General features: G+C 43.3%; 2 protein-coding genes across 5 annotated transcripts in view; one reads left to right on the top strand and one right to left on the bottom strand.

The window, feature by feature from the left end:
* Znf592 (zinc finger protein 592) overlaps window positions 1-14,650 on the top strand; it is a 50,647-nt gene extending 35,997 nt beyond the window's left edge. For all 4 annotated transcript variants that reach the window (XM_047539671.1, XM_047539673.1, XM_047539672.1 and 1 more), the window contains 6 exons: window positions 7,195-7,371; window positions 7,652-7,811; window positions 7,925-8,212; window positions 8,424-8,536; window positions 9,146-9,281; window positions 10,710-14,650. In XM_047539671.1, the coding sequence (XP_047395627.1) occupies window positions 7,195-7,371; window positions 7,652-7,811; window positions 7,925-8,212; window positions 8,424-8,536; window positions 9,146-9,281; window positions 10,710-11,237 (1,402 nt within the window). In that variant the 3' untranslated portion in view covers window positions 11,238-14,650. The remainder of the gene's footprint in view (window positions 1-7,194; window positions 7,372-7,651; window positions 7,812-7,924; window positions 8,213-8,423; window positions 8,537-9,145; window positions 9,282-10,709) is intronic.
* On the bottom strand, window positions 247-1,320 carry LOC124976758 (S-formylglutathione hydrolase-like). Its single transcript, XM_047539676.1, is given in 1 exon segment — window positions 247-1,320. A coding segment is annotated over 1 exon segment (849 nt). The 5' UTR covers window positions 1,234-1,320; the 3' UTR covers window positions 247-384.
* Window positions 14,651-14,891: the final 241 nt, after the last annotated feature.

Genomic DNA, 14,891 nt, shown 5'->3' with positions numbered 1-14,891 from the left:
GAAACAGACAAAACCTGAGAATGGAAAAAAATTGTCAGCCTTATAATAAAACCAAGAAAATTCTTATTTTGACTGAACTGTCTTTCATTGTGTTAAACATTTATAAGCAAGAAGTCATTTTTATGAAATAGATCAAAATGCAGGGAGAAAATTCATTGATCTGTAATGTTTGCATTGACCCAATTAGTTCTCCCAGTTAGGAGCTCCTACTTTATCATTTTCACTTTTGAAAATAATTTTTTTTTAATTTTATATATTTATTCAGGTGATTCAATAGTACAATGAAGTTCTTTTGGCATTAAGAAATCCAATGTTTTGAGATATTTTCCCTCAGCAATTCTATAATTTTTATAATCTTGAAGAGATTCTCTTGTCAGAAGTTTTTCATGCATTCAGGTATTTTGCATGATGTCTGATGTGATCAGCAATAAAGGTTGCAATAATGTAGTAACTATGATCATAACCCTCCTGTAATCTAAAAACAACAGGGATTTTCTTTTCTGCACAGGCAGAAATGAAATTATCAGGGAGTAGTTGTCCATCTAGAAGAAACTGGTCATCTTTCCCTTGATCAATTAGTATGTTCAGCTGAGAATCTGGATAGGACTCCACAAGATGTGTTGCATCATATGTCTTCCATTTATTTTGATCTGTTCCCAAATATCCGCTAAAGGCTTTTTTGCCCCAAGGACAGAGCACTGGGTTGCAAATTGGAGCAAATGCTGACACAGATTTGTATTTTCCAGGATTTTTCAAAGCACAAATCAGAGCTCCATGACCTCCCATAGAGTGGCCAAAAATAGACATCCTCTGGGGGTCCACTGGAAAACTGGCATTTATGAGTTGGGGAAGCTCCTCCATTACATAAGACTACATTCTGTAGTTAGTCTTCCAAGGATCTTCAGTGGCATTCACATAAAACCCAGCACCAGTGCCAAAATCCCAGCTCTCATCTTCTCCTTTAATATTACAGCCACGAGGGCTGGTATCTTGAGCAATGACAATAAGGCCATGTTCTGAGGCAGCTTGATGATAACCAGATTTTGATATAAAATTCTGTTCTGTGCAAGTTAAACCAGACAACCAATATAGCGCAGGGCACTTTCCATTTTCTGCCTTTGGTGGTAAGTAGATAGCAAATTTCATTTTGCAGTTCAGCTCAACACTGTCATGTTCAAACACTTTCTGCAATCCCCCAAAGCACTTGTTGCTGGAAATCTGTTTCAATGCCATTCTTTTCTGGTTCAATTGCTACTTGCTTTTCTTTGTCTGCAGCAAGGCAGGTGATTCTACAGCAGTGGCAGGGGTGGCCTTGGGGACAGAAGAAGTGGTCCTGAAAATAATTTTGATCAAATTTGATCGAGTTTTCCACTCTTTGGAATTTCAGAATTTTTTAATTTAGTTCATTTGACTTTTTGTTGTATATATTTATGTTGTGTGTTTTTGGCATTATTCTAGATACTCAGGATTCAGAGATGATTAACACATAGCTCTTGCCCTCAAGTGGGCGTTCATCTGGTAATTATTACTCAAAGTGCTCCCATAGTAATAGAATGATCAGAAAAGTTTCCTAAAGGAGATATTGGGGAGTTTCTAGGCAGAAGAGAGGGGAAGAGCATATCTGGCAAACGTACAGGTAGGGGCCCAACAGACATAATAAAAAGCATTACAGAAATGATAAGCAGTTGCATAGAGAAATGTCAGGATGAACCTGGTAGTAGCAAGAGACAATCCTGGGGAATTGGCAGAGACCAAGACATGCAAGACCTGTGTTCCTTACCAGACATTTGGACTTTATTCAGTAGACAGTGAGGAGCTTCAGATATTTGCAGCAGGGGTGTGATCTGTCTCATCTATTTTAGAGAGATCATTCTGAGAATTTGACACAGGAATTACACAAGGGGGAGGCTGGAAGCTGCCTGAGAAATAAGTTTAATGGTCCAGAGGAGATACTAAGGCCTTTAGCTAAGACATGGCTGTGCTGGGCACTGTGATACAGGCAATCCCATCCTGTAAGCCTCACTATTCAGGAGACAGAGGCAAGAGGATGGTAAGTTCAAGGCCAGCCTGGGCAACATTTGGCTGTGTCTCAAAAACCATGGGGATAGAGAGAAGGTACTTAGGGATTAGAAGCATTAGGATTTCATAGTAGCTTTTATATGAGAGAGAGGGGTGGGGAAGGGTTAGTGATGACTCCCAGGTTGCTGACTTGGTGTAAATATTTGCAAATGTAGGCTGATTTTTTTTTTTTTTTTTAATTTGGATTACTGAAGATGGAGAATCTAAAGTGTGTTAGAAACAAACTGGACATGGGGTTATACAGTGCCCTTACCACATGTTGCAGAAGAACATTACTTGGCAGTATCCTACGGTACATTTTTTTTATGGTACTGGGTAGATTGAACCCAGGGTGGCTTTACCACTGAGCCACGTTTTCAGCCTTTTTTAATTTTTTTTTTTTTTCTTAATTTGGAGACAGAGTCTTGATAAGTTGCCCAGGCTGGCCTTGAACTTGCAATCCTCTGGCTTCAGCCTCATGAGTAGCTAGGATTACAGGTGTGCACCACCATGCCCAGTTTAGAGCATGTGTTTTATAGTATTCTGTAACATTTAAAAATACCTTTCACATTGTGACTTGAGTGTACACTGCTTATTCTAATCTCAAACCCAATCCAGTAACAGTGCAGTTAATACTGTAATATTTATCTTTGAATCTTTTTTTTTTTTTTTTTTTTTGCGGTGCTGGGTATTGAACCCAGGGCCTTATGCTTGCATTGGTGAGTGCTTTACTGCTGAGCTCCACTTGCAGCTCCTATCTTTGACTCTTGAATCCAAGAAATTTTCAGTTGTACAGTGTGTATTCATAGGACTTTATTTTGTTTTTCAATTAAATATTTTACTTTTTTCTGTAAAAGAAAACATAGTATCTCAAAAGTAATTCAAGCTGTGAAGATTTTTTATAAGGCATGCTAGATAAAAAAATTGTGTTGTGATTTAGCTAGAGAAATTACTGAAGAGTGAGTGACATTAAAATCTTCAGTAATCTGTGGTTGAACTCAGAAGACATACAACTATGTCAACTATTAGTCTTTTTGTAATTTTTTGAAATGCATTTGCATACCATACAATTCGCCCATTTAAGGTACTGTATACAATACACAGTGGTCTTAAGTATATTCCCAGAGTTGTATAATTGCCATAGATAATTTCAGAACATTTTTGATCCCCCAGAAGAAACCCCTTGCCCACCAATACCTCCATCCCTTCACAAATTTACTTTGTGTCTCTGTCTTGTAGGTTTACCTCTTCTGGATGTTTCATATAAATATGGTCTTAGCATAATATTATAAAATTCACACATGTAACATATGAGTATTTCATTCCTTTTTATGGTGGGATGATAGTTCATTGTATGGATATACTACATTTTTTTTATCCATTTATCAGTTAGATATTTGGATTGTTTCCATTTTCTGCCTGTGATGAATAATGTTTCTAATGAACACATGTGTACATATTGTGTGAACATATTTCTTTTCTTTTTGTGATGCTGATCAAATCCAGAGTCATGAACACACTAGGCAAGCACATTAGCCCTGTTTTCCTTTCTTTTGAGTATATGTACCTAGGAGTGCAATAGTTGGGTCAAATCATGTTTAACTCCCCCACCCCCCGCCCCAGTACCAGGGATTGAACCAGGAGCACTTAACCACAGAACCACATCCCCAGCCCTTTTATTTTTTTATTTTGAGATAGGGTCTCATTAAGTTGTAGAGGGCCTTACAAAATTGCTGAGACTAACTTTGAACTCACAATCCTACTGCCTCGCCTCCCAAGTCACTGGGATTACAGTTGTGTGCTACCACACCCGGCCATATTTAACTTTTTGAGGAGATACCAGATTATTTTTGAAAGTGGTTGCATCATTTTTACATCCTTATCAGGAATTTATGAAGTTTTTGACTTCCCTGTATCCTTGCCAGTACATGTTATTGTCTGACTTTTGGTTGTAACTATCCTTATGGAGATTTACAATTTTCCTAATAAATAATGGTGTTGGTCATGAGCATCCTTTGGTCACTTTTATATCTTCTTTTGAGACATGTCTATTCAGATCCTTTGCCCATTTTTAAGATTAGGTTATTTGTCATCTTATTATTTACTTTTTTAAAGAGAAAAGTGCTGGGGTTCAAACCTAGGGCCTCCACATACTAGGCAAGCACTCTCTCCCATTGAGCTATATCCCTAACCCCTGTCATCTTATTGAATTGTAAGACTTATTTATGTATTCTGGATATAAGTCCTTTGTTAGATATATGATTTGCAAATATCTCTCCCGATTCTCTTGGTGTTAATGCTTTTTAGTGGACTTTAAAAAGATAACCTATGTTCCATTTCATTGAACTGTACTACAGAGTTTTACAATATTTTTTAATGTTTTATACTATTTTTGCTTTTTCTTGAAGACAATGTAAAAAATCTATTTTATATGTTTATATACATAATTTATATATATTTATGTAAATGTATATATACACACATATATTTAGAATTTTAAAACTTATTCTGCTCTCTGTTGATAATAGGAGAATAGAATAGTATCACAAGGAAGCAAGATTAGACTGTTTTAATAATATTTATTTTTTGTGATCGTTAGTGAAGTTAAATATTTTATGTTTTTTTTTTCTAAAACTTTCCATATTTCACAACATATGATGCTGTGTTGTCTATTTTCTCTTTTAAAATGTGGTCAAAGTTTGTGTCACAAAATGGGATTTCTTTTCTGGATGCTTTTTCATCAGTTTGTAAATACTGCTAGACTCAGCCTTCACAGATGCTACATCACATGTGATAGCCTACTTCACCTGCCCTTTTATCACTTTAGCAGGCAGGTGCTCTACTATCCAACTACAGCCCCAGCTCTATCCTTCATGTTCTTCCTTTCAGCGAGGTTTCTCAAAGAATATCCATTGGATACATAGAATGAATTCTCTGTGGCATTTATGAAAAGAACATTTAAGTTGTTTCTGTAGGAATTTAGTAAAACTGCACATATAAAGACCATTTAACACATCAGGTGTGTTTGGCCACTTTGTATGAATTTGGAACATGTAAATTTTTTTCCTCATAATAACCTCGTATTGTAGAAATACTTCTGTGTGCTAGAAATTGGTTTTCACTTTTTTTTGACCCCGGTTCCTCCCGTTTCATTATTTTGTTTGCCAGGAAAGAAAAGAAAATAATTGAGTAGTTTGTATAGAATCTTTGTAATTTAAAGCATGTACAGATTTAGTACTAAGTGGGCTTCATAGTTTAATGCAAATAGCTTTCTAATTCTCTGGTCTGATCTTCATTGCTAAGGTTTGCCAAAGCGATTCTGTGGTCCTTTACCCCTCAAACCCTGCCATACAAGCAAAAAAAAAAAAAAAAAAAAGAATTGATCAGAATTATGGGATGATTTATGTGGATTGTGGAAATGGGCTAATATAGGTAAGGTTGACATTCAGGAGTCAAAGAATTCTTTTTTTTTTTTTTTTTTTTTTTCTGATACTGATACTGGGGGTTGAATCCAGGGGCACTCTACTGCTGAACTACATCCCAGCTCTTTTTATTTTTTATTTTGAGACAGGATCTTGCTAAGTGGCTGAAGCTGGCCTCAAACTTGCCACCCTCCTGCCTCAGCCTCCCGAGTCTCTGGGATTACAGGCATGCACCCCCCACACACATTTTTTTTTTCTTTATCCTGAGGCAGTGTCTCACTAAATTGCTGAGGCTGACTTCGAACTTGCCATCTTCTTGCCTCAGCCTCCTGAGTCAATGGGATTACAGGTGTGCACAACCACTCCAGGCACAGGAGTGAAAGAATTCTTAAGTAAAAGCAGGTCCTTTGAGTAAATCAAGAACCTCTCTTCTAATGCCTCCTGGCAAGTAAAGTCATAGGGGCAGGCAACATTGTTACAGAGGAAGATAAAAGAAACAGCTGGGAGCAAGGAAGGTGTTTTCTCATGTAGGGAAACCTGTGTGTAGGAAAACACTGAACACTTAAGAGAGACTGTGAACTTTTGTTTTAGTTGTAGATGGACACAATACCTTTATTGTTTATTTATCTTTATGTGGTGCTGAGGATTGAACCCAGTGCCTCAAGCATGCTAGGCTGTACCACTGAGCCACACTTGCAGCCCCAGGACTGTGAACCTTAATGGGTGCAGGTGGCATGGGGAAAAGCCATCTCTTTTTCTCTGATACCAAAAAAAAAAAAAGACAGTATTTCTGGAGAGATGTTTTGAGGTTGAAAGAAAAATCTTGCATGGCCTCAGTTTTAGAAAAATGACGAAAGATAATTCCTTATTTTATTTATTTATACAGAATTAAAATGTACATATACCAAACACACGGTAGAAAATACAAATTGGTAGGGAGAAAAACAAATGAAACGTTAACTGCTGTCCTATCAAGGAGTCGTTATGACACTTTAGAGTTGCCCTGTCCAGAATGGTGCCAGTCATGTGTGGCTGTTGAACGCTTACAGTGTGGCCAGTGCAACTAAGAAATGGAACTTTTAATTTGATTTCATTGATTTAAATTTAAATAGCCACATGGACAGTACAGCACAGAATATTTCCTTTGTCACAGTAAGTGCCACTGGAGAATGCTGCTCTGGAATACCTCCTGCTGGTCTCTTAAGAGTTGTTTTACTGTGTTTGTTATTAGGTGAGCGAAGCATTTCTTGATTGCGCATTTCTTTAGGTGACATCCCTGCTAACTCAGTACCAGCCCAGGGAAAGGCGAAGGCTTTTTGCAGTCTCCTTCTGGCCTCTTGTGGTTGTGTCACACTTTAAAATCAATACTGTTCATGTGGCTACTAAATCATTCTCCTCCCTTGCCACTCCCACCTTCTCGCAGGTGGGCTCAGGTTAATGGTCGGCACAAGGGCATTCTCTAGCCTGTAGAGGGACAGCAAGGGTTTCTTCCTGCTTCTCTACCAAGCATACTCTTGGGCTTCAGGGGCCATGGGTGTCTACACTGTGCCTGATTGCAGCAAGCATGCTTTCAGGATGTACATGTGGAAGATGGAAGCCCGAGTGCTTAAATGAGGGAGAGAGAGGTTCCCTGGGATGGCTCTGTTCTTGTCCTCTAACCCTCTTCTTCCAGCCCCACCACTGGGTGTAACACCCCCTCCCCTCTGTCATCCAGGTGTATCCACTGTGGTGTTGTCCACCTGACCTTGGCCTTGCTGAAAAGCCACATCCAGGAGCGACACTGTCAGGTTTTCCACAAATGTGCATTCTGCCCCATGGCCTTCAAGACTGCCAGCAGTACCGCGGACCACAGCGCCACCCAGCACCCCACCCAGCCCCACAGACCCTCCCAGTGAGTGCAGCTCCAAGGCCTGTGGGCTCTGTGGGGCAGAGAGGAGTGGCCTGGGTGCTGTAAGGGGTGGTTTAGGGTTGGACTGGGGAGCTGAGGCTAGTGGCAGAGACACCTGGAGACTGTTAAAGACATCCTTAGGCAGGGGAGGATCTGTAGTGGCTCAGGGTAGTGCTTTCCCAAACCTAACTGTTGTTTAGAGAGAGCAGAGAAGGGTGGCAGGGCTGTGTGGTTCTGCCAGCAGAGCCTTGGCCACCTCATGCTGTGGGGCTTGTCTCATCAGGCTCATTTATAAGTGCTCCTGTGAAATGGTCTTCAACAAGAAGAGGCACATTCAGCAGCATTTTTACCAGAATGTCAGCAAGGCACAGGCAGGCGTCTTCAAGTGCCCTGAGTGCCCACTCCTATTCCTGCAGAAACCAGAGTTGATGCAGCATGTCAAGGTGGGCTGCCATGGGGGTGGAGGCTGGGGAGGAGGGTAACTTTCTCAGGCCGGTGGTCTGACTCTGTGCATCTTTCCCCTTGCCCAGTCAGTAATCGCTCTCCCCATCCCCAGAGCACCCACGGTGTTCCCCGAAATGTGGACGAGCTATCAAGCCTCCAGTCTTCAGCGGACATGTCCTCAAGCCGCCCTGGCTCCCGAGTTTCCACTGAGTCCCCAACCACCAGTGTGGCTGGTCGGGGCAGCTCCCTGCCTTCTGGCCGCTGGGGTAGGCCCGAAGCTCATCGCAGGGCTGAAGCTAGGCCTCGACTGAGGAACACTGGCTGGACCTGCCAAGAGTGCCAGGAATGGGTTCCTGATCGAGAGAGCTATGTGTCCCACATGAAAAAGAGCCATGGTCGGGTAAGTGCAGCCATATGGTCACAGTACAGTGGACTTTTGCCCCTTATGCGGCTGACCTCATAGCATTACTGGTACTTAGGGCAGGTTGGTGCCACAGATCTTGAGGTCTTTGGGAGCATCTTCCTTTCTGTCCATATCATGTGAGAAGAAAGATACACCCAGAACTATCTTCTGGTTCTGATGCTTTGTGACTTGTCATCTCTTTCCTTAGACATTGAAACGATATCCATGTCGGCAGTGTGAACAGTCGTTCCACACACCTAACAGCCTGCGCAAACACATCCGCAACAACCATGACACAGTAAAGAAGGTCTATACTTGTGGGTGAGTCCCTAGGGTTGGAGGGGAAGAGGCCTAAAGTTCAAAAGACTTCCTGTAGCCCCCTGGGACTTTTCTCTGCTGTGAGTTCAGGGATCTGATGCAGGAGATTAATGAGTTTCTAACTTGAAAAACACTGCAGCTAAGTCAGAAGTCAGGGAGAGACCAGCTTCCAAGACCTGGTGGCTCCTGAGCCTTCCCTGTCTCCCTGGCCCTAGCCTACACAGTCTGTAGTGAGGGCCCCTGAGGTTTAAAAGGAGTCAGGTGATGTAATGCATTCCTGTCCCACTCCTGTGACTCTCTACCAGTGCTTCAGCATGTACCCTGGTCCTTTCATTCTGACCACTAGCCCAGCACTGGGACCTCTGGACAGTGATATTAGGGAGTGAGATGGTGGCTGAGGGCCAGGTGGCAAGTGTGAAGGCAGGCTGACGTGCTATTGTCTGCCACCTTGACTGGTTTGCTGCATGGATTTCGCTGGGGGCACCCGGTGCCAGCACAAGGCAGCCTAAGGACACAGCTGTCTACCTGCTTCATTCTCCCTCCTGGTGTTTGAAGAGCACCAAGGGAGCCTGCAGCCTGGGATCTTACCCCAACTCTGGCTGACTCTTGCAGGTACTGCACTGAGGACAGTCCCAGCTTTCCTCGGCCCTCACTCCTAGAGAGCCACATCAGCCTTATGCATGGCATCAGAAACCCTGACTTGAGCCAGACATCCAAAGTCAGACATCTGGGTGCACATTCCCCTCAGGTGAGTGTGGACTGCCTGCTCAGTTAGGCCTGGGTTCAGGAGTCATTAGGAAGGGTACAGGGGGCCCATTTGTAGTCATGGCTGTGGAACAACCCTCAATGTGGGTCACTCTAGTCTGTGACCCACCTGGGCACTTCACACAAGTAGAGGACAGGGACAAAGATGATCTGTCAGCCTTCTGTTGGTATTGTTTCCCTGTCACTGTGACCCCCTGCTTCAGTGTGGTTGTGCTCCATGGACATTGGAGCACTTTCACACACACCATCTTATTTCTGTCTCATCACAGTCCTATGAGGCAGGGCTGCCAGAGTCATGATGTCTGTGTTAGTTACCTCCCTGCCTGACTAGTTATGGGAGGAGTCACATCTAGACCTGCTGTTGAGATCCTTTCCCTGACCTCATCTCTAACCAGTACCCTATTCTTATTTCTGCTAAACTTTGGAGCAGCTTATGTCCCCTCCTCACTGCAGACTCTTCCCATATCTGAGAAACTCTGAGGGCTACCTATAGTTCCAAGGCTTTCTCAAAACTTTCTTGGCCTATTCAGAGTGGTGCTTGTTGGCAAAGACCCTTTCAAACATAGTAGGTGGGGTGTCAATAGATATTCTCTTTCCATAAGAAAAATGCGTATTCTCCCTTTCTCTCAAAATGTACATACTCTCTGGTCTAGCAATTCTGTTTCTGGATCTTATCTGTAGAAAGCTTTGGCCTTGGGCATAAAGAAGTGTGTTCAAGGATGTTCACTGCACTGCTGTGTGCAGTAACAAAGATAGAACTCAACCAATGTTTGCAAGTGGGAACTGTCATCCCCACAATGGGTTAGTGTGCTGCCATTAGAAGAATGAAGCCTCTGTATGTGCGCTAATGGAGACAAGCTCCAGTATATGTTGTCAAGTAGAATTTGCAGAGTGAAGAGAAGTGTGCATGGCACATGATCATTTTGTAAAAGACAATAGCTTTGTTTTTGTATGTGCATAGGATATCATTTACCAGGCATAATGGTGCACACCTGTAATCCCAGCTACTGGGGAGGCAGGAGGATCCTAAATTCGAGGCCAGCCTGGGAAGCTTAGACTCAAAACTAAAATAACAAAAAAGGGCTGGGGATGTAGCTCAGTGGTAGAGCACCCCTGGGTTCAATTCCCAGAACCATAGGGAAAAAAAAAAATCTCTTGGAATGGGCACAAAGTGGTAAAGTCATGTTCTTTGGAGAGCAGAGACTTAAAATGTTTATATATTTGGAATGTCGTGCCACATATATGTTACATTAAAAACCACAAAGAATAGGAATGAACCAAATCAGTGTTTAGGTCTGGGTGACCCTGGCCTGGGAGATGTGCTCTTTGAGGGCTTTGGGTAACCTGATCATTTCTAGGAGCTCACATCAGGGTTTGGCCTGGATTCTGCTCATTCTCTCTCTCCTTTCAGGTGAACCATCTGAAAAGACCAGTCAGCGCAGCAGGGGATGCTCCAGGCACCAGCAATGGCGCGACTGTCTCTTCCACCAAAAGGCACAAGTCCCTTTTTCAGTGTGCAAAATGTAGCTTTGCCACAGACTCAGGGCTCGAGTTTCAGAGCCACATACCTCAGCACCAGGTGGACAGCTCCACAGCCCAGTGTCTCCTCTGTGGCTTATGCTACACCTCTGCCAGCTCCCTCAGCCGCCATCTCTTCATTGTCCACAAAGTGAGAGACCAAGAAGAAGAGGAAGAGGAGGAGGAGATAGTGGAAGTGAAGGTGGAGACCGCAGAGCTGGAGGAGGGCTCTGGGGAGGAAGTGGCCATGGAAACTAGAGAAAATGGACTGGAAGAATACGCTGGTGAGCCTTTGTTGGCTGACCCAGGGGCAAGGAGATCATTAGGCCTGGCCCCAGAGGAGGACAGTGCCCAAGATGCTCAGAGTCAACCACAAGCCTCTCAGGACCAGGACAGCCATGCACTATCCCCTCAGGTGTGACTGGAGGCTTTGCAATGTGTTCGGTCAGGGTGGCCCATGGCATCCTTCACCTGCCATGCAGACTGTGGGAAATAAAAGGCTCTGCCATGGTGTATGTGTGGCCACTGTGCCCTGGAGCAGTGTCTGCCCTGAGCTGTGGGTGCTGGGTGTCCCCTAACCCCAGGAAATAGGGATCACCCAGGACCCTCACAGCTCTGAATTTGCTTCTGTTATTTATGCCTGTGTGCTGCTTCTTGGTACCCCAACTCTTGTCTGTGTCCTTCCAACCCCAGGCTGTTCTTGTGACCCAACTCCAATGCTGTCACCTCAGCTCAAAACCCCTCAGCGTCTGTCCTCTTCTAGGAGGCTCCTGCTTGCTGCCTTTAGCCAGGGGACTCCTCAGAGCTCAATTTGCCTGCAAACACCAGCTCTCCTTCCTTCTTTCAGAGCCTGAGAAGGAGCAGAGTGAGGGGTGCTGACACAGTCCCTCTAGGAGAGCTCTTCCCAGCCTGACTTGGCCAGGGCCCTTGGTTACCTTGCCCTTCCTTCCTGTCTTCTTTGATTCTTTCCCTCAAAAATAGTCTTGAGAACTAATTGTTACATTGGCTTATCATGTCTCTGTGGGTGGGAGGAACTTAAACACACCCCTGTTTGAAACCAGGGACAGCAGGAGGTATGGCAAAGGCAGGCACTGAGAGTCAGATCTCCTTCAGAAGGAGCTGTGGGTGGGTCTTTGCTCTGCTGCTGTCTGCCTTCCCTGACAAGTGGGGTTCGGGGCACACAGACATTGGAATATTTGTATTCTTGCTCCTGTGCCATTAGAGAGGCTGCTGCCACAGGCAGACCAGCCCCTCCTCCTCTCGGCTACACTCATGTTGCTCAGACTATATTTCAAATAAAAAAATCTTCTTACCATGCAGGTAGGCTCTTGTATTCCTCTTCTAGTGAGCCTGGCCCTTCCCTGCTCCACCTGAGGGTCTTTCCCACAGACTTCTATTGTTTATTCCATCTCTGAGGGAAAAAGATGCTTCCTGTTATCCAAGGAAGGTCCTCTAGGTTCTGGCACTTGTGGTGAGGAAACCAGGAGCCCCATACTTCTTGGTTCTCTGGAGATCTTCTGAAGGAACAAGGGGAGGTCTCATTGCCAGTGGAGAGTCACCTCCCAGGTCTCCCCTGGGCTAGTACATTAGCCTTAAGGCCTATCAAACTTTTCTGAGCATCTCCATTTTTCCTACAAAGGGATTTTCAACCTAGTATAATCTTTTGTTGGTAAAGGGATGAAAAGGAGGAATTCTGTAATTTTCTGGCAGCATTCAAGACCTTGGTATTGCTTCTGCCACAAAGAATTCAGATGTGGCAGAATGGAAATTAGACTTGGGAGGTAGGGCTGCCCTTTCACTAATTTGTGGAGTTAGGATCTGCGCAAGCACAAGGAGTAGGCTGTGAGAAGTTGTCCTCTGTCATATGACCCAAGTGGCCTCAGGCTGGGCCCTGTAGGATCGAGTACTGACTAGGTACTCAGAGGTGATCTTTCAAGGGAAGCAATTATAAACTAAGTCAGATAAATATGTCTGACCTTTTCATAGTTGAAGAAAAATATTTTTTTCCTTCTATCAAATGCCAATTTTTTGGTGAAATGTTAATGGCAGTGGGAAGGGTTAGCACTTGCTCAGTTTCAGAGAGACTTTGGCCATCTGTACCATTGTAATGATTGCTCTTCATGGCAAGTCCACCACAGTCCCTGCTTTCACAGCTGGCAGTGAGGGCAAGCTGGGCCTGTTTCTGGCTGCCTGCAAAGCCAGAGCAAGCCCTTACTTAACTTTTGTCCCTTTCCTAATTACAATTGCAGGGAGCTAGCCCTGTGTGCCCTATGTCCATTCTTAAAAACAGGTTCTGGAGGAGGCAGATGGAGGTATTTGAAGTGGATGACTAAATTTCTTCCTGCTTAGAAACAGAGGTAGCTGGAGCACAGGCAGAGGAGGCAGAGACTTAGAATCTTCTCTGAGGGAAGAATGTGAACTGCCCACTGGGAATCCTGGGTCATGACCTGGATCTTGCCTTTAACCAGCTCTCAACCATGGGCCTTTCCCCTTCAAAATGTAACTAGTAATTCTTACTCAACTCCCTTCACAGGCTTTTGTGAGATCATGAATTGCATGCACTTCTAGTTTTTACAACACTATCTGAACATGGGGAATCCATACTTGAGGACTTGGAGGATGGCACATGCCTGTTTGCCATTCACAGCTGGATGCTGACCTTAGTTAAGAATTGGCCTGGCACAGCTCCATTATTTAGTAATAGAGATGATAGTTTTAAGCCCTGCTCACATGCCCAGCATCTTGTTAGACACTTTTGGTGACTCTCTCATTTAATCCTCACAAAGATCTCAGTTATCCTCCATTTTACAGAGAAGAAAACAGACTCAGATTGAACAATGGATGTATTGGGTGACAGTACAAGTGAGTCAAACCTGTCAACCACTGTGCTGCCTTAGTGACCAAAGCTACTTAGGCTGGCTGCCTGCCCATCAGTGGTTTGCAGACATCCTGAAGTCCACTTTTCTGCTTCCCAGACTGTTGGGGTGCTCCACAAGTGCCAGGTTCTCTTTGGAGTCCATCTATGCCTTGTCCCCCTGTGCATCGCACCTGCTTGTGAAATCCTGAAGCACATGCAGTGTCTACAAACATTGGTTCTCATGGGGATTTACTTTGCCATTTGAATACCATCATTTTTTGAGGATTATCCAGAAAATGTTGCCTAACCTTCATAGGGAACACATGGTTCCCTCAGAGTCCAGTATCTTCTGATCTTCTTTTTCATGTTTTTATTTTTTAATGGTTGTGCTATCATTTGTCATCATCAGAGACTGCTTGCTGTAACAGGCACTTAACTGCTGCAGTGAATGCTCTGCTGATCAAGTTAAACGGATAAGATCCCTGCTCTGTAGAAACTATCATTTAATACACTCTGAAGCTTGACAAATGATTAGTATTTATTCTCCAACTGCTTTATCTCTGTAAAATGATATGCTGAATTACTATGAGCTAATTGTTGTAGAAAGAACTTCAACTTATGTAAACAGTCTGGATTTTAAAACATACCAGTTGTGGCCCAGCAAGTTCCATACTTTGCCTCTCCCAAGACTAAGGAACTTCTGTCCTGTTCACCACTGAATATGCAGTACCAGGCTGTTTCTTTTATTTTTTTGTTTGTTTTGAAAAATTAATACATATACATGGTAAGACACTCAACAGTACAAGGGTATACGATAAAAAGTAAATTCCCAAAGGAGGTCAGCCTCTAGTCCCCTTTCCAAAGTTAATCACTGTTATCGATATCTTGTATATCCTTTCAGAGCAATTCTATGCATTTACAAATTTATAAATATGTATATTTATATATCTATTTTTAATACAAATGGTAGCATTCTATACACAGTGTTTTGAAGCTTGCTTTTTTCACTTAATAGTAGTTTAAGATTGCTCCAAACTCATAGACTGAGTCATCGTAATTCTTTGAAAGCTTCTAGCACAGTTCTTTGCATACAGTAGTGGTTCTAAAAGTGTATGGATGAGTGAATGAATGTGTGCATGAATGAATAAATCTGATTCAAGTGGTAACTACAAAATTCTCTCAGGGTCTGACCTGCTCAAGATGGGACCTTCTAGATTT

Source organism: Sciurus carolinensis, chromosome 2 (assembly GCF_902686445.1).
Source record: "Sciurus carolinensis chromosome 2, mSciCar1.2, whole genome shotgun sequence".
Classification (NCBI taxonomy): Eukaryota; Metazoa; Chordata; class Mammalia; order Rodentia; family Sciuridae; genus Sciurus; species Sciurus carolinensis.
Note: the sequence above shows the minus strand (reverse complement) of the source record. Positions and strands in the feature narration are given on the sequence as shown.